This window comes from Camelus bactrianus, chromosome 8, assembly GCF_048773025.1.
Source record: "Camelus bactrianus isolate YW-2024 breed Bactrian camel chromosome 8, ASM4877302v1, whole genome shotgun sequence".
NCBI classification, from domain to species: domain Eukaryota; kingdom Metazoa; phylum Chordata; class Mammalia; order Artiodactyla; family Camelidae; genus Camelus; species Camelus bactrianus.
The window spans coordinates 45916072-45940100 of record NC_133546.1 but is presented as its reverse complement, the minus strand read 5'-3'; the positions used below and the strand labels follow the sequence as shown (position 1 = coordinate 45940100).

At 45.1% G+C, this 24029-nt stretch overlaps 1 protein-coding gene across 6 annotated transcripts in view; it reads right to left on the bottom strand.

Moving 5' to 3' along the window:
• Window positions 1-24029, bottom strand: part of SCML4 (Scm polycomb group protein like 4) — a 127633-nt gene that overhangs the window by 27415 nt on the left and 76189 nt on the right. For 5 of the 6 annotated variants that reach the window (XR_012508678.1, XM_074368549.1, XM_074368548.1 and 2 more), the window contains 3 exons: window positions 17226-17355; window positions 15687-15887; window positions 11381-11575 (listed from right to left, as the gene is read on the bottom strand). Coding sequence is in view for 4 of the 6 variants with exons in the window: in XM_074368549.1 (XP_074224650.1) it covers window positions 11381-11575; window positions 15687-15887; window positions 17226-17355 (526 nt within the window). In the remaining 2 variants the exon portion in view is untranslated. The other variant, XM_010965384.3, reaches the window with a different exon arrangement.

Genomic DNA, 24029 nt, shown 5'->3' with positions numbered 1-24029 from the left:
ATTATGACGTTCCTGGGTCCTTTTCTCCTGGAGTTTTAGAAAATCCCTTCTCATTTGAAATGAGCTCTTTTGTCACCCTGGCACCTCTCGTTGAACAGGTGGCTCCAACCCAGATTCTATTTAAGGCCGTTTCACCGCTGTGGACACCAGCTTGGCAAAGCAGGGTAAACAAGAGGCACTTCATGTGCTTCTCTTCTGTAACTCCCCGCCTCTGTCAAAGACACTGAGGATGCCACTCGTAAATCATTAAGTCTTTCATCCAGAAAAAGGAATAAACTGCTCTCGTCCAATCACAAGAGCATGCTTAAATAAAAAGGCATATTCTAAGAAGCCTGCCACAATTTTCAGGGTTTAATGTCTCGGGAACTTTCAGGAGAGGCTGATGTGCCTTCTTCACCATGGCTGATCTGTTTGTGGACTACAGTTTCCTCCAGCTGCTATGTATAAAACCTGCCTGTGAGGCCAAAGAACACTCTAGAACAGTTCAAACCCACTCAAGCCTCAAAGGATACTTCTTTGCTTCTGAATCTGAACCATGTCTCAGCCTCCCTGTCTGGGGAACAGAGCTCCAGGGTGTGATTCAGGAGTGTGGACCCCTCCTGCACCCTCAGAGGCCTGGGGGATGCCCCTGCGTCCTCGGCTCCCAGGACGGCCCAACCTGCTGCAGTTCTGGAGGGTCAGCTGAGCACCTGGAATGCGGAGAACCTCCAAAGAGAAGCAGGAAGAGGCAGAGGGACAGGAAGGAGAAAGCCAAGAACCAGAGAGAGAAAGAGAAAGTCTCAAAGCAGTGACAGTGGCCTGGGGAAGAAAGAGTGGCCACATGGATGAGACTCCAGACACTGCTGAGTGAGGGTGAGTTCAGGGGCTGCTGGTCCCTTTTTATGTGTAGGGCCCAAGACCCAACTGCCCACAGTTAAGTGAATTTGGAGTATTTAATCTATTTAAATAATTTTAATGGCACTTTACTTGGATTCTCTAACCAGATGAAACCCTGAGAAGCAGTAACAACACCATCTGCAAGCTTATTCTCAAATAATATCTATGCATGCAATAATAACCCTACATCCCAGAGTCTCAGACACTATTCTTCCCAGCACTAAACAGTTCTCTCTCTCTCTCTATTCCCTTCCTCCTCTCTCTCTCTTCCTCTCTCTCCCTCTCACACACGCAAACACACACACACACACACACACACACACACACACACACACACTCTCACCCTCCACTCCCCACCTTATTTCTCCACATCAGTCATAACTTTGCAAATGATGGAGCCACTGCTCAGAGTGAATCCTTTCTACAATCATCTCTGCTACCTTGCCCCAGGCTGGGAGCCATTGCCTCTCTTGGAACTGACTACCAGCAGGCCTGCCCAGCCCAGCAGGCCACACAACTCTGCCCAGGCCCTCAAGAAGGTCAGACCACTGGACCAGTGTCCAGAGGGCTCCATGTGGGAGCACTTTGGCTCTGCTGCTTAAAGAGACGGTAGCACCACAGATCCTTGGCCTTGAAACCCAGATTAGGAAAGAAAGTAATACTGTGGGTCCGATAATACCACCACTTAAATAACCGTGGAATAACTATCCCCCTATGCTTAACCAGGCACCACCACCTAAGGATCACAGCCAGTAAACTCCAGGATGCAGAGAAAGAAACCTGCAAGGAAAGAAGCAGAAAGAGAAAGAGGGCCAGGAGGGAGAAGGGCCAGGAAACAACAGCGGGTCCTGGTAGAGCTGCCCCTCCCCTGCTCAGAGCCCAGGACGGTGGGGCTCAGCTTCCTACCTTGGGTTGCCGTGTCTCTGCCACCAGGCAGCGTCCCGCACACCCCTCTCCAGCGCCGCTGGTGCTCAGTGCTGTGGGAGGTAGGGAGGACCTCTGAGGGACTTCTTGGTGGCAGAAACCAGTCGATTTCCTCTCTGCCCTCCTGCTGCCTTTCACTGAGGCTCTTGTGGAGGTTTGCAGATTTCCTTTACTCCGGGGCTGGGTCCCGCCCCTTGTTCTCGCTCAGATAAGCTCATCACGTTTTCCCTTACAGCCCTCTGTGGCCTCTTGTCCCAGCCTTCCTGGTTCAAAGGGCACCGGGCCACACCACCTATGAGGCTTAGCCTTTCATTCGCTTCAATTAAATTTTCCATTAACTTGGTCTCTGGCCAGTATAGATTTTTTCTTCAAGCTTGTCTCTAAGTTCAGATCACTCAGCCCTCAGAATCAACCTTATGACTCCCCTCAGGTCCATTTAAGTACATTTATATTTTTTCTCCCCTAATGAGATGGACAGAAACCAACCATAATTTTAATGCCTGACACCTGAAACTTCTTTAGCCCTTTCCAGTGTTTCTCGTTTGCCTGAGACTTTGTTCTTTAAGATTTAAGATTTCCTCTTGTAGAAACTTGCCCAAAGGCAATTTTGCCCAACGTCAGCCGTTTGAAATAATGAATGCCCTTTCAGTCTCCAGAGGAGAGGAGTTTCCATAACCAGCCTCTCTATGGTCTTGCAGCTTTGCCAAGTCTCTACCCCAAGGCTTATGGGAATTCCCAAGAGGTGGAGGAGGGCGAGAGTGGGGGACCGGCCGCAGTCAAGCTCTATTCCCTCAACAGCCCCCGCACTTTTTGGTCTTTCATAGAACTCTGGGCAAAGTAAAAGTGATGCTTAATCAGGAAAATGTTGAGTCCCTGGAATAGAGAACGCCACACAGGTTTTGGTTCTAAATGGACATCCTGACTCTGAGGAAGGTTCACAGTACTTTCCAGTATCCCTCACATGGGTGAAGCAGGCTGCCACGTTGTGAGAGGCTCCGTGGAGAGGCCTATGTGGCAAGGAATCAAAGGCTCGGGGAAACGGAATCCTGCCAACATCCACATGAATGAGCTAGGAAGTGGATCCTTCCCTAATTGACCTCTGAGACGCTGTGGGCTTGTGAGTGACCCAGAACCAGGGGATCCAGTTAAGCTGCACCTGAGCTCCTGACTCCCAGAAACTGTGAGAAATAAATGTTTAAACCACTAAGTTTTGGGTAATTTGTCACACAGCAATAGATAGCTAATACAGGTAGGAAAAAAGGATTTGTTTCATTCCTCTTGACTTTGCATATTCCAGGTTGGAAGTTGTAATTATTAATTCAGTAGCAGCTAGGATGTATCTGCTATAGAATATCTAATTCTCTCTCAGGAAGTTTATGGGATTTTTTTTTCAAAATCAAGGAATTTACTACTTATGTCTGAGACCCATAAACTACCCATTAATAAGAGAGAGTTCGTGGAGTTTATCTTAGAAGCCTACTGGTTTCCAAAGTTGCTTCAATTCCTCTTGGCATGATTTGCCATTTTAACCCTAATTCTGATGCATGGTCAGTAGATACTGGTGTGGATAACCTGCAGATATTACCTTAGGACCCACCACAGAGGCTCAGGGTATCAGTTCAAGGGGAACAGCCCGAAGGAGAGAGTCTCCAGTTACAGCTACTGTGTGCACCTTGGAGATTTGGGAATGGCCACATCTCATATCCTCAGTTCTTTGTCTCCATCAGTCCTTGTGCTTTCTGTGTTTGGATGGTCACCATCTCTTTAGATCCCTTAGAGACCTTGCCCATTCCCTGTATCTCCTCTTCCCCCATGGGCAGGAGCCTCTTTGGAAAGGCCTGCCAGAGATACAAAAGGCCTTCTGCAGCTAAGCCCAGTGCCTGCAGCATCATCGGATCAGTTGGAGAGTGGCTCATGGGGGACTGATGGGTGGGGGGGTCACATAAATGACAGTTAACCTCATGGAACAGAGGGGAGGGTTTCCAGTAGGTTTCTTTATTTGAAGAGAGGCATGGGGCAGGGGTGGAGGTGTCTTTTAGAGAATCCCTGAGACCAGCCTTATAGGAAGAAGGAGTCCATATGGCCTCTTTTTTGACAGGGTCTTTTTCTTCTCCACACTCCCTCCTAGAAGGAGCTCTCCCAAACAGTAGAAAGTCTACTAGGGATTTACCATCATCATCATTCTGCTCCTCAAGCCTTGAATGTTGGCATCTTTAATCCACAGAATGATTTTATTTATGATCTTACACAAGAGGAGCATTACCTTAATTTCTTTTTGTTTCATTTTAATATATATATACTTTCTATTAAAATATTGTCAAATTGGTCAACATGATTCAATATTATACTATTGACCCCATATTTAAAGTTCCTTGGGAGGTTCCAACAAGTTAATTGGAATATTATTCATTCATTCATTTAGTCAATAACTATTGAATACTTGTGCTTCCTCAGTGTCCACAGAACTCAAGGGGGAGGGTATATATATAGCTCAGTGGTAGAGTGTGTGCTTAGCATGCACAAGGTCCTGGGTTCAATTCCCAGTACCTCCATTAAAAAAAGAAAGAAAGAAAAAATAAAAAAAAGGGCAAAAAGAAAAAAAGAGTATGCTTCTAAAAAAATAAAGCTAAAAATAAATTTTCAAAAAATATCCACAGGATTCAAAAAAGAACCTAAACCGTACAGTGCAAAGGAGGAATAAATTAGTGAAAACTGTAAAAATCTACTTCAAATTCTACAAAACCTAGTATTTCCCTTAGAGGTTACATTTTTCCCTTTTAGCTCAATGTTTTAAAATATGTATAGATATTACACTTTAATGAGTGATATCATTGAAAATATAATAAATGGCTTTTCCTAAATGAACTCATATTGGCACACAGGCAGAACTAAGATCAGGAATTCTACACTGGCAAACGCTCCCGATTCCATTTGGTAAGAGCTCCGTCTGGGCTTCTCCTGGACCTATCTGTCTGGAAATACATGAAGGCCTTTGTATTTGCTGTGGAACTTGTGGCCATTTTTCTTTTCACCTTTCTATCAAAACTTTCTGCAAAGATTGTTAAGAACTGAGCTTGACACTTATGCTTTGTTCTCTTTCCAAATGGCCCCCTTTCCAATGCACGGCTTGAGAAGCAGACAGCTCATTTTGTTCACATGGCCCGTGGCTATGACAGAATGAGCACAGCTCTACAATATTCCAACCACTGGCCTGCACATGCCTTCCTTCATTTCTTTTTTTTTTTTCCTGCATCATTTCATATAATATTTAAAAATACCAGGTCAAACTATGCCTAATGTCGGTGGAATGGGCCAATTTGTGTGGATTTTGTAGGGATGAGAAAGTCCTCCTGGTGTCTAGAATGATAGGGTCTGCTGGAAGTCATCCAGCAATGGTGTAGCAAGGACCAAGGATAAGGACGAAACACTCCTTGGGGCCAAGATAGGAAACCCAGTGGAGAAAAGATAATTGATCTATTTGGAGCGCAGTTTCTACCCAGATTTTGCTAAGTGGCATTGATGTTTGTTGTGTTCTGTTACATCTTTGCTGCAAGAAGTGGCACAGGGTACCACAAGCCACTTGTGAACATCTATTTTGTGCAGTCAGCCTTCGAGCTGAGAAACAGGACACACCCCACCCAGCAAGTGTGGGTAATGGGGTCCTACTGACAGACAGGCTTGGGAGGAAAAGCAAAGAGCCAGAGAGAAGAAGATCTGGGCTCAGTTTCCCTACCCACTCCACGTGACCCCTTTGCCGCCTTTCTGTGCCGTCTTCTCTGAATGAGTGGCCTCAGCTCTGAAGGCATCACAAGTAGAGGGAGCTAAGAAAATGTTTGCCGACTGACCATGGGAGCGTTTCTATATAATGGAACTTATGCCATTAAAAGCTCTATTTCCTTTTTGAAATGAACAATCTTTTGGAAAAAGAGATATTCTCTGGATAGTCATTCTCTGTAGAACTATTACATTAGACAAATCTGTAGTTCAACAGGGAAGCAGATTTAATTTCTAGATGAATGGATATGAAGGTTCAACCATAACAGAACACACTGTGTCTATTACTCCAATAGTTTCCTGGTGATTGGCTCCAAGACCAGCAGCCAAGGAAGAAAACATCAAGTCTCAAGAATAAATGTCTTTTCTCATCTCCCACCCCCACCATCTGAGTATCAAAAAAGCTACTCAACAAAAAGTAAACAATTTGTTCCCATCAGGTCAAACCTTCAAAAGGCAGGAAACCAATTGCTAAATTAGATCTTGCAGAAGAGTTCAGCTACCACATTTGTGGTTTCCAAAGAAATCTCCCCTACGCTTGGTGAGCAGACAGTTTGTTCTGTTGTATTGCATAGAGTTCGAGTCAACAAATATTTATGTGGACTTGTTACATCTCAGGCTCTGCTGAGGACGGCATGGCCCTGCCTTCAAGGCTGTCTAGCTGGGAGATGAGAGCTGGACCAGATTCTAGCAGTATAAGGCGGAATTAAATCCACTGAGCGGGGTAAACAAGGGTGTGGGAGAACAGGTGGATGTCTTCTAGGGATTTGGGGATGCTTAAAGGGCAACAGAGACCCTCCTGCCCGTGGTGACCAGGCCACACTGGGACCTTTGCCCGTCATCATTCTTTCCTTTCTTTCACCCTCTTCCCAGTGCTGCAGACCTCTTTCTGACCTGGATCTGCACATTGTCTGTGCCCTCTCAAGCCCCTCTGTTCTTTTCCAACCCACGGGGCACTTGGTCATCTTCAGTGGCAGCACTAGTACAGGGGCAGCATTGTCCTAGCCCAGATAGAATTATTTTATTGAAAACCTGAAATAAAATTCCCTATGTGAGCAGGACTCCATCAGCACATCCTTTCTCATTCAAAATGTGGTCCTCAACCAGCAGCAGCATGGACATCGCCTGGGAGCCTTTTAGAAATGCAGATTCTCAGGCCCCTTCCTAGCCCTACTGAGTCAGAATCTGCATTTTATCAAGATGCCCAGGTCGTTCCTGGGCATAATTAAAGTTGAGAAGCCGTGGTGAAAGCTTACTTATAATCGCGAACTTTTTTTTTCAACATTCAAAGGTAAGGTAAAATTTCCGCTGTAATGATCTCATGACTTCTGACAGAACCACAAATGTTATCAAATCCATGTTTCTGCTTCCATTCTCCTAAAGCACCCAGAGAACTGTTCTTCCTAAAAGATGAATGTTTGGCTGCTGGTTAAGAGATTTGGAGGAAAATGACTGACGTTCCAAGCCAAGGTCCCTACCTTTCAGACTGAATTCAGGCAGCTGAGTAGGTTTTCCCTGGACAAAGAAGAAAGATCATTTGGCAAGAGAGTTTATATTTCAAAGGTCTGGGGAAGAGATTTGGAAGAAGCTCTCCCTGCTCTTATATGAGCCCTTCTGTCTTGGTATCCTCATCTTCACCTCTGGGGGTCCCCTCCTGAGGGTTCCTGGGGCCCCTGTCCTCTGGCTGTCCAGGGCTGACCTCCGGGTGTCCAGGGCTGACCTCTGCCACCTCCAGCCATGACTCTTAGCTTGGAAGAGACCACAGAGGACATCTTGCTCTTACTCCTCTGGGTTGCCAGAGTTCACCCCAATGGCCCTGATAAGTGGACACCTGTACTTGTCACCAATAATGCGGAGATCATTCCATCCAAGCAACCCCTTCTACTCTGAACAGCTATGACTTTTCAAAGTTCTTTACAGTGTCAACCCCACCTGACTCCTGTGGGGTGGTCTTCTGGTTGTTCAGAGGCCGAGTCCTCTACCTGGAAGAGTATTCCTTAAACCCATGCTTCTCAAACTTTAATGTGTCTTCAGAACACCTGGGATCTGTTGTGAAGGAGTGGATAAGGGCCACTGAGCATTTCCTTTCTCAGGTGAGGACAATATTCCTGACCAGAGTTTTAGTGGCAAGACCTCAGGTTTAATTAAATCCATCTTCAGGACCACAGAGAACAAATCCACATGACCAGCTGTCATATTTTGGAACAGAAAATCATGTCTTCCCCAAATTATCCATTTTTTTCTTGCCACAAACATCATGGTTTCTTTGATAGTTCCTTATGTGTCATGGTTTTGCATTTTCTTACTATCTGATTAACTTCTGGAAATGCCCTAATGAATGCTGACAAACTCTCTGTGTGCCACTCAGCATGGGACACTTCAGCTTTGACTGAACAACCTTGGGACAGAGCAGGACCTGGTTCAAATAAACTCAAGACCATATGATCTTGTTTAGAAACCACATGGTCCTATGGATGGATACAAAGCCTAAAGCCAACAAAGCCCTCCAACCCTTCCCTCATAAATACACCTGCCTTTCTTGCCACAATGGTGGGAAAGCGAGTGAAAAACTAATTCCTCATCTAAAGTAATAATAGTTTGACATGTTATCCTTTAAGGGAGCTTTAACAAGGCACTTCAAAAGAGGCAATGTCTTAATCTAAAGGTAAACTCTTTAATGGTGTCATCTTAGGCCCCTTGGCAGAGAGGTAGGAAATATGTGTGCCAGGGGGCTGCTCAGAGCTCACTGTACCACGGCTGCTTCCTCCACCCTCCCTGAGGCCCCCGGATACATGACACACACAGCACTTGGTTCTGTGATACCCACGGCATGAGGAGAAATTTCCACAAGGTCGGTTGATCTGGAGCAATTCATTTTTTCAAAGCAGCTATGGGCTAGGGAAGGGCTCACTAAGACAACTGGAGTCATTACTTCCAAAGCCAAGCCAAGCCAACTAGGAAGGAAACCAGCTTCCAGGTAAAAATGCCTGCCTCAGTCAAGGGAAGAAGTTAGGCAGCTACGCTACTTCCAGGAAAAAGACAGGAACTTCTATTCAGCATAGTGAGCTTGGAAGAGGAGAGAATAAGGTGGAAACCAGGGCAAGGGTTTCCTCAATGATCACTTAAGGAAAGCTGAAGAGAGGCTCCTGGGACAGGATGTTAAAATGAAATTATTTTAGTTTCAGTTTCGGCTGAAGCTGCAAGACCGTAGACACCCAGACCAGAGTGAAGTGAGCAGATCTTGCGAAAAGAGGTGGTTGAAAGCCAGTTTTACACCTGAAGATGATCACCCACATGCAGCCTACAAGAGAAATTGTAGAGGCTGAAAAACAGGTTGAATAGAAGAAGAATTGTGGACAGAATGGTCTCATATGTTCCCAAGGGCTTCATTCAGTGTCGCCATGTGAATAGCTTGATATCTGTCCTTGGAGCTCAAGAGACCCAATGGGTTATTGTTTGATTCCCATGAGAAACTAAAAAGTCTGGCTTCTCTGATGGCAGAACAAAGGAGAGGGGCAGAGATCAACCTGCATGCCCAGAGTTTGTTTGAGCAAAGGATGTGTATTTCTCAGGGACCGGATGCAGGCCATCAGAAGAAAGATCTGGAGTGAGATTATCTTAGATCCTTTCCACAGGACTGTCTGGAGGCACAAGGGGGTCTCAGAAGAAAGAAGCTAGAGATCTACCCTCAGATGCCTTGAGGCTGTGGAAAGAATTGTAAGTGATCAGCCAGAGTTACCTTTCTCCATGTCAATGAACATGGAGGTGAGAGATGGTCGGATCACCAAAGGCCCCATGTAAGAGCCCACAGGACGAAGAATCAGCTTGAAACGCCTGCCAGAACCGGCGAGCCTGATGCCAGCTCGCAGCAGGATTGGTCGAGTGAAAACTCTCCTACCTCTTGTCCCTCCTCCTTCCCTCACTCTGATCAGGAAGGATTTGAATCATTATTAGCTAGATATGGAAGGGGCCAAAACATAGGTTTGGGAGGGAGGTGGAGAGAAGCCAACCATGCCCCCCTTTACTGCTGCAGGCAACTGGCCTGAAGCACAGCTGAGAAGTTACATCTTTGAGTGAAGATTAAAGTTTGATTATCACACTGACCTGGACATATTAATTACTGACTAGAGACTGTTTTGGTCCCTGAAAGAAGCCATAAAAGTCATAAGATTTGCCCTAAATTTCATCCACAGACAGGGAAGAAGTGGTCTCACAGGATACATTTAAAGGAGAACAGGAGACACGGATTATGTGGCTTTATGATTATGTCCCCTGGGTCATCGTCTGTTCAGTGTAACAATGACTCAAAGGTTTGCAAAGTGAAATCAAATCATTCTGCTATTCTCGTTGCAAGATCACTAGAAGATACATTAACTTTACAGTATGTTTCTGAGTCAACTAAGGTTTACAGGAAAGGCCAGATCATAGACTATCAGAACCAGAAGGAACATTATATATGAGCAACTCTACCCTCTCATTTCACACAGGAAACTGAGGCCCAGAGAGATGAGAAGACTTTCCCAAGCTCACACATATAGAGACATCAAGGAAAACATAAAAATATATAGCATCTGCTCACACAGACTGTATTTAATTAGGTACCTTTCTTGTAAAGGCCAAATTCCTTCCTGTTTCCCAGGTCTCAGAGAGTTTAAAATAAAATTATAGACAAGGTTCTTGACAATATGTGAGAAAATCTATGTTATCCTTCCCTGATGTCCTCACCACTCTTATTATAAATATCCTCTTGTTGAATGCTAAGCCTGTCTGTGAGCACATACCTGTAAATGTATCAGTTTTTCATTAATTGTACTGGTCACTCAGTACCTCAAAAACTCCTAAACTCACATATTTGCCTTATCCTGAGACAGGGTCTCACATGGTACTTGGAACAGAAGAGGGTTCAGCAAATGTCTGCAAGATGACATAGTGGCTAAATTCCAGTTTCACTGTCTATGTGTTCTTTATGTATCAACAACACTGCTTCCGGAGAAAGAAAAAAGGCAACATGTATGTTCATCCTTGGGAACCTGGAATCTAACCTGGAGTCATGTTCAACTCTTTGCAAATCCATAACTTGGGGCTGCTAATTAGGGAAGGAGCAACTCCCGTCGGCATCTAGCCCACTGGGCAGACAATGGTGTGGCAAGTTTGCCTGTGTGGTCTTGCTTCCTACTGGTCACTTCCCTATGCTGAGCTATTCTGGGGCAGGTGGTGCAAAAGGCATTCAGCCCCTGGGTCACTTTCCACCCTGTGATGAAAGAGAAACACTAACTCTCATTGGAGGACAGATTTGATTTATGGCCAGGTCAAATCCCTGCCATGATAGACACTTTTATTGACATGGGTAGGAATTTGAAGTCCCAAGACTGGTCCACTGTAATCAATTTGTTAGCCCTTGTTTCTTCAGGGTTTCTTTTTTCCTTAGGTTAGTAGTCCTTCAATTACTCAAAAATGATGAATAAATGCCCAAGAGTCCTAATTAGAAGACAGAGGGAAAAAAAAATCACTCATTACATGTGATGCAGTCTCATTGTCTAAATTCTAATAACACAGGCCTAAAAGCTATAATGTCAGCTCTCAGTAGCCAGAGACATCTCTTCCAACTGCATCCTGGGTGGGGACTGTCAGGGAGTCCCTGGTCCTGGTGGGCCCTGACTGTTCCCCAGTGCTCAGAGAGGCAGCCTGTGAGCCTCTTGCAGCAGCGCACCCAGCAGCCCCTTGGGCGGCAGTCTCACCTGCCCTGGGAGGGTGGAGACACCTGGAACCACCTGCAGTCTCTGGAAAACAGACAGACAAAGCCTACCTGACTCTATCCTGCCTTCCTGGCACTCGGGGGTATCCTCGGAGGCGCTGGCATCCCTGGGGAAGGGCTGGTGGCTGAAGAGGTCATCACACAGGAGACTCCGGCACAGCTTGGCGAGGAAGCGAAGGACATACCCAATGCTATTCACCACGGGCAGACTCCGCAGGTGCTGCTTCCCATCAAAGGATGCAGAGACTGGAAAAGCCCAGAGATGGAGACTCAGAGCTGGACTCTGGAGAAAGCCTCAAGCCCGTCAGCCCTGGGGAGGAGGGTTTGGTTTGTTCAGTTTTGTTTTGTTTTAAACTAAGTTTTATTTGAATTTCACCTATTTTTTTCACTAATGTCCTATCTCATCCAGGAGACCACATTGGGTATCGCTGTCATGTAAACTTGGTCTCTTCAGGTTTGAAATTGTTTCCCAGACTTTCCTTGTTTTTCATGATCTAGACAGTCTTGAAGAGTACTAGTCAGGTATTTTGTAAAATGTCCCTCATTTGGGCTTGTCCAATGTTTTTCTCATGATTTGACTGGGGTTATGGGTTTTGGGGAGGGAGACCACAGAGGTGAAGTGCACTTCTCATCACATCGGATCAGGAGTACATAATATCTACATCACATCACTGCGATGTTAACCTTCATCTCCTGACCAAGGTAGTGTTTGCCACATTTTTCCATTGTATTCTCCATATTCTGTTCCCCAGAAAAGTCACAAGGTCCTGCCCACGCACAAGGGCGGTGGCAGGATTGAGCTCCGCCTCCCAGAGAGGGAGCGTCTCTGCATCATTTGGAATTCTACGATAAGGAAGAATTGGCCCTTCTCCTTCGTGTATGTATGTATGTATGTATTTATATCAGTGCAGACTCGATATTTTGTACTTTGGGTTGTCCAATACTGTGTTATTTATTTTGTTGCTAAATTACTCCAGTTTTTGTATTTGGGAGCTTTCAGATTGACTCCTGTATCCCTATGAGGTACTCCCTTTTTTTTTTCCCAGCAACTCTAGATAGATAGATCTAGATGGGTAGGTAGATCAAGATAGATAAGCCTAGATCTAGATATATAAGTTTATTCAAACAAACATGAGTTTATCTGGAGGTCTCCAACTCTAACCCAGCATCACGGAGTTCAGGGTTCATTCAGCCTTCTGGGGAGGAATCTTTATAAAAGGACAATCATCTCTCCACAGTGATGCTAGATCAATTTCTCTAGGTTACTAGAATTTAGAAGAGGCACCAGTTTCTTCCAGCCCAGAGCATGTTCCTTTCTGCAGTTCTCCTCACAGCCCTCTGCTGCAGCGTGAAGCTTGCACACCAGCTCTGGTGCAGCGAACATGCAAGAAGATCCCCAGCAGGACACTCTGCTCCCTGCTGGGCTCTGCCCTCAGTGCTCACACCTGGAGGTCAGCCTGAGTTTTTATACTATATCTCCCAAAGGCCGGTACACTGCAGAGCAACCAGAGCTAATTTTGATTTCAGAACTAAAAAATAAACAACAACCCCTCACACACCCATTTAAATTAAAAATCAAAGGAATCCTTTTGTTTTGTGTAGCTTTTTATAGTCTGATAAGAACTTTCAAATCCATCATTTCATTTAGGCCTTTTGACCATCCTATGAGGTCAATGAAGAAAAGATTATGATCCCATAATACAGAAGAGGAGACTGAGGAGAAGTCGTGGAATGGTTTTTCGAGCTCATGTAGCCTCTAAGTGGCACTTGCTTGTCACTTAAATACTCCAGGTGACTCTGATTGGGAGAGCCAGCAGAGATGCTGAGTAGGGGGGTCATCCTGGCCACTCAGACTCTCTGGAAATTCTCTCTTGGTGTGGGTGCTGCTGCTTGCCTCTGATACCTTAAAAGACTGAACCCACAGAAAGAGGGTCTGGGGCATCAGGCCTGTGCCATAAATCAGTGCGTATACATTCTGAGATATTGGGAAAATTCCACCTCCTGGAAGCAGACATGGAATTTGTGAGATCACGGAGTCTACCCCTCTGGGAGAGCGGGACTAAGGCAGAGCATCCCAACAGGTGTGCTGGGAATGGTCCATGGGTACCGCGCTGCTGTTCCTTTCAGCCTTTGGGGTGGCCTGAGGCCCAGCCATGGCAATTTAAGTTCCTTTAGCCCCTGGTGCCAGCACCAACGTCACCATCTTCTACATGTCACACCATGGGAATGTTTAGAAAGCAGTGCCCTAAGGATCAGGTTCTAAGTGGAGAGAGTGGCAGAGTCTGGCTCTTTGAGCCCCTCCCTAAACCACTTGGCGATATCACAGTTTGGCTGGGCTTCCACGTCACCATCGGAAACATGGAAGACCACCTTGCCGCTTCACAACCTCAAGGAGGTAGCATGAGGAGTCCCCTCAGTGCTACTGCATTCTCCAAGACACTAAGACCAAGTGCTCAGCTCTGGCCTTCCTGGGAATACCCCAGCCAGGGAAACTTGGCAGGGCTCTGCCTGCTCTTCTGCTGGTGCCAAGCACTGTAGAACCTCCTCCCTGGCACCAAGGCCCATAAGGCCACAGAAAGGCTGAGAGGAGAGCGGGGAGAATGGGGTCAGCTCTCCCAGCTTAGAGGGTGGGGGCCACAAGGAACTCAGTTAGACGGGATTCATTCAGGGGATGGTGGAGGGGCACACAGTACAGGAGGAGCTTTCTCTTAGCACAAGTCTGTGTCATGAGCCCTGCTGTTTAGCAAGGAAAGGACAAGGCTTTCAACCTCAGAGGGCAGCCCAAGATCGAGAACCTGGCTCTCAGATGGAAACCAAGAAAAGAGTGGCAAAGGGATTCTCAGAGGCCTGCTGGCCCCTGGCCCCTCTTGGTGTAGTACTCCTTCCTCCTGCCTCTGGCTGTATCTGCTGTGTCTCCTAACAGTCATCCTGGGTCAGACACATGCACTCAGACCTTGCCAAGTTCTATTTTAATCAATTACTAGCAAGTCAGACCCAGCTTCCTGCTCAGAGGGAGCTCCAGAAGGAGTCTGAAGCAATCAGAGCTGGGGGAGCTGGGTTGGACAACCTCTCCACCCCCAAGCCCTTGGGGTCGATCTGGAGTTACATAAAATGCTTCTGCTTTGATTCTTCAGGGTGCAGCCACATTAGAGGCCCCTCTCCCCGATACTCTCTTAGCCAGCCAGCAGAGTCACCTGCACTGCCCCACAGTGAGGGAATCGTCCCCTCTTTCCCTGGTGATATGGAGGCCATGTCCACAATGCTGGACCAGAGAAGACACCAACCTGTCCCCTTAGAGTGAAAGCATCTTGCAAAGGGTTTCAGGGCAGGTGGTGACAACCACTGTGTATGTAGAGAGCCTTGGGTAAGAAGGGGAGAGGCTCTGCAGGCAAACGTTTGAAGGCGGCAGAGCTTCTGATTCTGCCTCTCACCTGTGGCGACAACTTCTACTCCCTCTGGACGTGGTTGGGTCAGGGCGGAAACTGGAGGAGGGTGGCGACAATGGGAGAAGGGATTGACCCTGAAGGCTCCTGTTTAAAAGATGCCCTGTGAGATGGGGTGGAGACCACGAGCTTTCCCCACTGCCCTGCATGGTGTTAAGTGCCATGAGAAAGGAACGAAGCAGAGGAAGGGAGAATAAATAGTGACAAGGGCTGATACGCTAGACAGGGTGGTCAGGAAAGGGCAATTTGATGAGGTAGCATTTGAGTAGAAACCTGAAAGAAGTCCAGGAGCAAGTCACATGGACAGCTGGGGAAAGAACATTCCAGAAAAAGAAAACAGCAGGCGCAAAGACCCTGCGACAAGAGCGTGGTTGGAAGACATAGTAATGAGGCCGCTGTGGCCAGTGCCGAATGGTGGACTCAAGAGAAGTGACTAGGAATTACCCAGGGTCAGGTCACATACAGCCTGGAGGCCTGTGGGCCTTATAAGGATGTGGGCTTTTTCTCGTAATGACATGGGAGCCATTGAGGGTTTAGAGCAGAGGAAGGGCATAATCTGACTTAGATTTTTAAAGAACCAGAATGGTTGCTGTGGGTGGTGAAAGCTGGCTGGATTCTGGATATATTTTGAAGTTAGAGTGATAGGATTTACTGATGGGTTGCAAGTGGGAGATGGGAGAAAGAGACAAGTCAAGGGTAAGAGTTCAGTCATCTAGTCTTCTTGTCCAGGTCTGGAAGTATCACCTCCTGAAGCCCTGAGAGAGGCCTTCAGCACACAGGCTCATTTAAGGTCCCACCAGCAGATAGGGACGGACCCTGGCCATAGCCCCTGTCCCCCTAGCCTGATTATAGCTTCCTTCCTCTTCATAGAGACACCCACAGCCCTCCCCATACAATATGCTCCGGCGCCTTACCCGACACCATCTCACCACCGTAGCCCTGCTTGACCAGGGAGAAGACCAGCTTCTGCTGGTGAGCACAGTCGATGCATGCTTGCACAGCCTGCTGCAGGACCGCCGACGGCCTCTCGGGCCCGAAGTGCTCGGGCAGCTGCTGCACCTTCCTCTTCTCCAGGTATGGCCCTGCGTTGGCTTGCTTGTTGATGTAGAGGCAGACTGTGGAAACAGACCCACAAAGCCCTCAGCATCAACACACATCAGGCCTGGGGTGGCTCTCGTGTGTATGGGGGTGCCTCAGCCATGCCTCCTTGGCCTTGGCCTTGGGAAAGCTGAAAAGGCCAAAGTGGGACCAATTTTTCCCAACTTAAGAAGTAAAAGAGGCAGTAGAGCCAACCACCTCCAACCACCAGGGCTTGATCTCAAGAGGGCCTCCTGGTTGGGAAGAGACAGACAGATGGGTCCTCTCTGGTGTACTTAAATCTGAATCGTAGACAATTATGGACAATTGTTGACCATGTGTATAAATATATTTCTATGCTGGGAACATACACACACAAAATCTTCCTCCCTCCTCCCAAGAAGCTATCAAGCTATACATAATATTTGCCCTTTTTTTTTTTTGTTAACCTGAAGTAAATAAAAAAAGCAACATGATGCTAATCACTCCAAAGACTATTGATTCAATGAAGTTCTAAAGAGAATGCTATTTACAACCTCAGGAATAATAAACAGTCAGCTGTCCATTTAGATGAGCCCAACCAATTGTCCCCACACTTTTAAAGTAATACACCCCATTGGTAAAAAATGTTTGAACACATGCCCCAAAGAGTGTGTGTTTATTTATAGATTATACACATTCTCAACTGTATCAATGTATTGCATAAATTTTAAAACATAATAAAAAATAGACATTTTTAAAGGATGAGAAGAAAAGAAATAATAGTAGATGTCGTATTTTCTTCCATACATTAATGACTCCTCTTATGTCTCCCCTTGCCTCCACCCCAGGTATGAGCATCTTACCTTGGGAGCCACTAGTGCAAAGGAGTGTTCAAGAGGGACTTTAAGAGGAGACCACTAGGATTTCGGAAGGATTAAACAGTAACAACAAAGTTGAAGAAAAACACTTTTTAATTGAACAGCTACTCTATTCTGGGCACTGTATATACTTTATCTTGTTTGATTCTCAACATAGGATTTAGGTATTATTACTTCCTTTACTAATGAAGCAACTTCAAGGTGAGTAGGCTCACTATCGGTGCAAAATAAACCTGGCTCTGAAAAGAAAAAATTGGGCCACCAACCACTCTTCATAGTCCCCCCACCCATCTATGGCAGCCAGCAACCCAAGGTGCATTGAAAACAAATTTTAAATAATCCAAGCTGTGAAACATTTAAATCCTGTTCTCAGGGAACCTGAGCACCCCACCTGCTGTCCAGCTAACACTCTAAATCTTCCATTTGCTCAATCTCAGAGGTGGCTCTCTAGTTCACAAAGTAACTCTAGATGGTGGGCAGACCATCACAGCCCAGGAGTTCATTCACCTGACATACCTGTGAGAGCCTGTGGGGCCGCCAAGCTGGGTATGGTGGCTGCATCCTGAGGAATGGAGCTGAGGTCGGGCTCTGGCGTGCTCCGCGGAGGTGAGAGGGCTAACGGAGTCATGAGAACCCGAGACTTGAGCTGCAAGAGAGAGCCCAGAGTCAATGAAAATCTGGAGATGCTCTCTGCACCTTCCCAGGATCTTTCCTGGGTGTTGATTAACCACTGCGACTCTGTCACACTTCCACACCTTTCTATTGTGCAGCTTTGGGAGCTGAACTTCAGATTCAAGTCCATGACCAAGATTTAAGTTTGCAGAAAGAGACTCACAGGCATAGAAAACAAATTTACGGTTACCAAAGGGGAAAGGGATGGGAGGAGGGATAAATTAGGAGTTTGGGATTAGCAGATACAAACTACTATATATAAAATAGACAAACAACAAGTCCTACTGTATAGTATAGGCAACTACAGTCAATATCTTGTAATAACCTGTAATGAAAAAGAATATGAAAAAGAATACATATATAAAACCGAATCACTATGCTAATATACCAGAAATTGACACAGATTGTAAACCAACTATAGTTCAATCAGAAAAAAAAAGATTCAAGTTTGGGTCACACGCAGTGGTCACCTCTGCATCCCCCACCCTTACAGTGGAGCCACCCAGGAAATGACTGTGTCAGGCAGCATGTGTGGGACACAAAGAGGTATGGACAGTTGGAATCTGCAAGCCCTCGAGTGCAAGACGCAGAGTGGGGGACAGTTCCCAGCCTGAGCCCCTGTGTTGTCGAGATTCCCATGGACAGGGCTTTCCTGACAGCCACCCAGAGACTGTCCCTGAAGTTCTGCTCACTCTGCTGAGCTTTTTGCTCACAAAGATCACTGGCTTCTGCTGGAAAAGAGAGAGCAAGAGCCATTCCCCCAAGCGGCTGACGTGCTTCTCAGCAGGGTAGAGTGCCTCTGCAGCAGAGACCATCTAGGCAGCTGAGAGTGAACATGAGCGCATTCTCTGGTAGTGACAAGCAGCCACCTGGAAGGTCCCTCACTTGAAATCACAAATAAGGAGCTGAAGTTTGCTGTTATGGAATAGGGTGGAGATGACTGGTTGATGTGTCAATACCAACAAGTCACTCTCTGTACCAAGGTTTGACAGATAAGTTTCTAATCTTAGCTGTCCACCCAAAAATAATAAGGAAGTCAGTCACTTCATCACTTCACCACTGCCCTATGTCTGGACCCCACTCCAGACCACTTACATCAATCTCTGGGTGTGGGACCCCGGATACTCAGATGATTCCAGTACAAAATTAATCTAAGATTAAGGACCGCTGCTCAACACCAGTGCTTTTCAACTTCAAGGTGCAATCAATCACCTGGGGGGGTGTGGTCTCATTAAAATGCAGACTCTGATTCAGGAGGCCTGGGGTGGGGCCTGAAATTCTGCATTTCTAACAAGCTCCTTAGGCAGTGCTGATGCTGGCTGGTCCATGGACCAAGCTTTGAGTAGTAAGACGTTGTTAATATATATGCAGTTCCCATCCATATCCTAACTTGCTTCCCAGATTTTTAGGATGTAATAATAATAATAGTCATGGGAAAATAGTATTCTTACTGCTAGTTATCCAATCATTCTGAATTCATTTATTTATTCATTCAGCAAATATGTATTGAGTGCACATTACAGGACAGAAACTACTTTAGCTGCTGGGGATACAGCAGGGAACAAAGCAGAGAAACATATTTGTCCTCATAGAACTGACTTTCTGATGGGGGGAAACAGACAATAAACAGAATAAACAAGAAAATGATATAGTATGTTAGAGATGGTAAGAGCTGAGGATGAAAAAAGAGGGAAGGAGCATGGAGAGGAATTGTATTTTGGGTTGAAATTTTAAAATAGGACAGTTAAGGCACTTCTTGGATGATATTGCATAAAGGTTTCAAGGAGGTGAGGGAGCAAGTCATACCAGTGTTTATGGGAAGAACATTCCAGTGAATGAGAATATCAAGTGCAAAGGTCCTGAGGCAAGAGCATGCCTGGAGTATTTGTGCAACTTCAAGGAGGCAAGAGTGAGATTGGAGAGGTGGTAAAGCCACAGGGATTAGCAAGACTGCAAGTTCTTTGACTTTTGCTCTGAGCTCTTTTGAGCAGAGAAACTACAAAATCTAAACGGACATTTTAACAATCTTTCTGATTGCTGTGTTGGAAGAAATGAAAGGAGAAAAAGTGGGAGGACCACTAATCTAGGGTAGAAGAGCAATGATGGTAGGTTGGATCAGAGTGATAGCAGTGGAGGTGATGAGAAGGGGATGGATTCTGGACAGCTTTTGAAGGTGGAACCAGCAAGACTTTCCCACACGTTGAATGTGGTATGTGAGAGAAAAAAAGATGTCAAAGATGACTCTAAGGTTTGGGCTAGAGAGTCTGTAGGTGGAGTCAGAAGGAGGGGAGAGTGGAGAGAACTAGGGAATATCAGGGGTTAGTTTTGGACATGTCAAGTTTAAAGATGCCTAGATCCAAGTAGAGATGGTAAGTAGGCAAGTATGTATACTGGAGTATGGCGTTCTGGGGAAAGTCTAAACCGAGGTTAAAATTTGGGAATCATCAATAGAGAGTTGATAATTAAGGCCATGATAATGGATGAGATCATCAGAGAATTGAGTGTAAATGGAGAAGAGAAAGATCCAAGCACTGAGCCCTGCAAGACTCCAACAAGAAGAGGTTAGAGGGATGAGGAGGAACCAGCAAAAGAAACCATGAAAGACATCCAGTGGGGTAGAAAGAAAATTGGGAAAGTGTGGTGATGTGGGAGCAAAATGGAGAAAGTGTTTCATGAAGGAGAGAGTGATTAACCATGTCAAATGCTCTGATCAGACAAGGAAGACTAGAAGTGGCTGCTAGATGTAGCAACTTTTCAACAAGAGAGGTCATGGTAGAGTAGGTGGGATGAGAACCTGATTGGAATAAGCTCAAGAAATAATGGGGAAAGAGGTGTTGGGATCAGGAAGTAAAGTCAACTCTGTCAAGGAGTCTTGTCTTAAAGGAGAGAAGCAATTAGCCATAGCAAGAGGAAAGCAGGATCAAAAGATTTTTGCCCCACAGTGAGAAAGCACCTTGTACCCATTAGGATGGCTACTATAAAAAAAATTTTTTAAATAACAAGTGTTGATGAGGATGGGGAGAAATTGCAACTTTTGTGCACTATTGGTGGGAATGTCAAATGGTACAGAATGCTTAAAATGATGCATTCCTCAAAAAATTAAAAATAGAATTATCCAGCAATTCCACTCTGGGTATATTTCCAAAAGAACTGAAAGCAGGGTCTCCAAGAGATACTTCTACACTCATATTCATAGCAGTATTATTCATAATCGTCATTCTGAAAGCAACTACAAATGTCTGTCAGCACATGAATGGATAAACAAAATGTGGTATATATGTACAAGGAAATATTATTCAGCCTGAAAAAGGAAGAAAATTCTTACACACATTACAACATGAAACTTGAGGACCTTATGCTAAGTGAAATAAGCCAGTCACAAAAAAAACAGCTACTGTATGACTCCCCTTATATGAGGTACCTAGAGGAGTCAGACGCACTAAACAGAACGTAGAATGGTGGGTGCCAGGGGCTGGAGGGAGGGGGAGTTGGAAAGCTGTTTAATGGGTATGGAGTTTCAGTTCTGCAAGGTGAAGACATTCTGGAGATTGGATGCACAATGAAGTGAATATACTTAACGCTACTAAACTGTATACTTAGAAATGGTTATGAGTGTAAATTCTATGCCATGTGGTTTTGTCACAATTAATTTTTTTTTAATTTTAAAAGATGCTTTTGTTTTTGAGATGGGAGAAATATGTTCAAATGCTGATGGAACTAACTCAGTAGAGAGTGAAAATTTGATGACAGAGGGGAGTAAGTGGAGATCTGCTGGCATCGGGATTCTGAGTAGGTGAGAGAGGAAGAGACTTAGTGAATCAGAGGGGAGCTATGGCCTTAGGGAGAAACAAGGACTTTGCATCCAGTGCAATAGGAAGGAAAGAGGGTCTGGATCTGGGTATGTGGAGGTGGGAGCTTACAGAAGGCCTCTTCCAATGGCTTTTAATTTCTCAGTGACGCTGGAAGCTGTGTGTAAGGGCAGAGGAGAGTATATTGATGAAGTTGGAGGGAGAGGTGGGGGAATGAAGCATAGCTGCTGAGCAGCACTGAAGGCACAATGGGATGTGTGGAGATGAATTTAAATTCATTGAAATGAATTTAAAAGGAGATAGGCCAAGAGTGAGGGGATTGGCTGCACAAGGCTGTATGAGTGCAGAATCTGGGGCTCTTGTGCGAGACCCTATACTAATCAGAAGCAGCATATAACAACAGACATCTCATCTTACTGTGAATTTAGCATTTGAAAAATTAAAGGGGTCATCATGTACCAATACACTACTAAATATTATAAAACTAATTTAAAAGACACTTCAGTGGTGGGAAGGAACAGGTGGGAAACCTGCTGTGACTCAGTCACCATGACTTTGGCAGGGTTTCCTCATCTGCCAAATGTGAAGAGAGCTATGGCCACGCTGTCTGTCCTCTCAGGTCATGCACCAAGGGTCCCCCTGGTGGTCTCTCTAGGAATGATATCCAGTTCTGCATAGCTTGTGAGGGAGAGGCTGGTGGTGACAGCTCCCAAGGACCGAGGGCAGCCTCTGGAAGAGCCTTGGCTAAATCCTCCTTTTACAGGCGTAAAGCCCTCCAGCTCCCAACACACAGATAACAATGTTGGTGGGGGTAAAAACAGGATTAGCAAGCCGTCATTTCCCCCCTCTGTTGTCTTTAAGTAAATTACACAAAGATCCTTGTGATCCTTCCCTAGAAAGATGATGATAATGATGATGATGATGGCAGCTGACTTAGACAGACAGGCACTGTTTATGGTTCACGTAAACCTCATGACAACACTCACATCTAATGCTTGCTCATTATTTTAATATTTATTAGAGAGGGATCTGTACATTGAACCCACCTCCAATGAAGTAAGACAATTACAATTGACTGTTACCTCTGCCCATCAATTCTGTCCAGGTGAAGCAATTAAAGGGATTAGAATAAGCCAGCTGGTTGCAGGAAAAACTATATGCATTCATTCAACCTCTAAAACAACTGCTAGGACTTTTGAACAAATAAAGAATCTCGTGCAACTATGGGCGGTATATGATTTTTTGTAATATCCTTTTGGTAAGAGAATAAATCATCAGTAGAAATATCCTTTGACTTAGCATTCTGAAATTTCTCATTGTTTAAAGTAACCTAGTCTAGAAAAGGGAGTCACCCATGATTTTAGAAAGGGCCTAAAATAGATTCATATTCTAGTCCACTGACTAGAAACATTCCTTTGGTGTGATGTGGCATCCTGGGTCAGTGCCTCTCCATGTGTGCAGTGAGGAGTTCCCTGTGTGCGCCAACCTATCCAAGCTGTTCTCTAGCAGGGCATTTGTCTTTGTCATTGCTGGGGTTTTGTTTGTTTGGTTGGTTGGTTTTTTAAATGGACAAAATAAAACAGAGTGCTGCTATCTTGATTTCTAATACCGTGCTTCAGTGAAAGGAACCAGGTATCCTTGGAGGTATGGCTGATTCTAGGACTAGGGCAGGAAACATAAGAGATGAGCCAGAAATTAAGAAAGTACTAAATAAAAAACCACACACACAGACACACACACACACACACACACACACACACAAAATGAAGGCGGTAGGGACACAGGAGTCAACAGAAAGAGCTTTCAGTGGCCAAATCTGGACCAACATGAGCAAAAAATGAAGAATGAAGTGATGGACTATAATGCAGAGTACACACTGAATATCCATTGACTAAGTCAATAAATGAGGGGGACAGACAAATCTCCCATGCATAAAAATTCTGAATATTTATTGTGGGGCATAACTCCTCACTCCTTAAGTGTGGGCCACACATAATGACTTCCTTTCAAAGAAGGCAGTATGGAAATGGGGGGAAAAGTAACTTTATGGTAGAGAAACCTGTCAAACAGCACCAGCCAGGGGAGCAAGGTCATATCCACAGTGATAAGCCATGACGATGGTACACACCCTTGATATAATGTGGTGGGAATGGCATCTTACCTCTGAGATCTTCTTTCCAAAAATCCATAACCTTCTAACTGTGGAATAAACTTCAAACAAACTCAAATTGCAGAACATTTTACAGAACACTTGACCAATACTCTTCAAAATTGCCAATGTCATCAAAAACAAGAAAAGTCTAAGAAACATTCATAGCCCAGAGGAGCCTAAGGAGACAAGATGACTAAATGTGATGAGGTATCTTGGATGGATCCTGGAACAGAATAGGGGAAAACTAATGAATCTGAGTAAAAAGGGACATTATTTAACAATAATGTATTATTGGTTCTCTAGCTGTGACAAATATACCATAGTAATGTAAGATGTTAACAGTAGGGGGAACTAGGTGTTGGGTACATAACAAGCCTCTGTATCTTTGCAGCTCTCCTCTAAGCCTAAAACTATTCTAAAATATAGTTTATTTTTAAAATATTAAAAACAGGATCTGGCAGAATAAACTGGGTAAAATGAAGAAGGAGGGAGGAGAGGCCTCTTTCTTGGCAGCATAAGACTGGAAGAAGATTTGCTGTCCAGGACGCCTTGCTCTGACTTATAGGCGCTAATCCTGGGCCTTCAAAGCCAATAGCCCTGTACAGATGCTGGCAAAGTTGGCACCTTTATCTGAAATTCAAAACCTCAATCAAATGGGTGTGGCAACTCCTTATCCAGGGCGTGGCT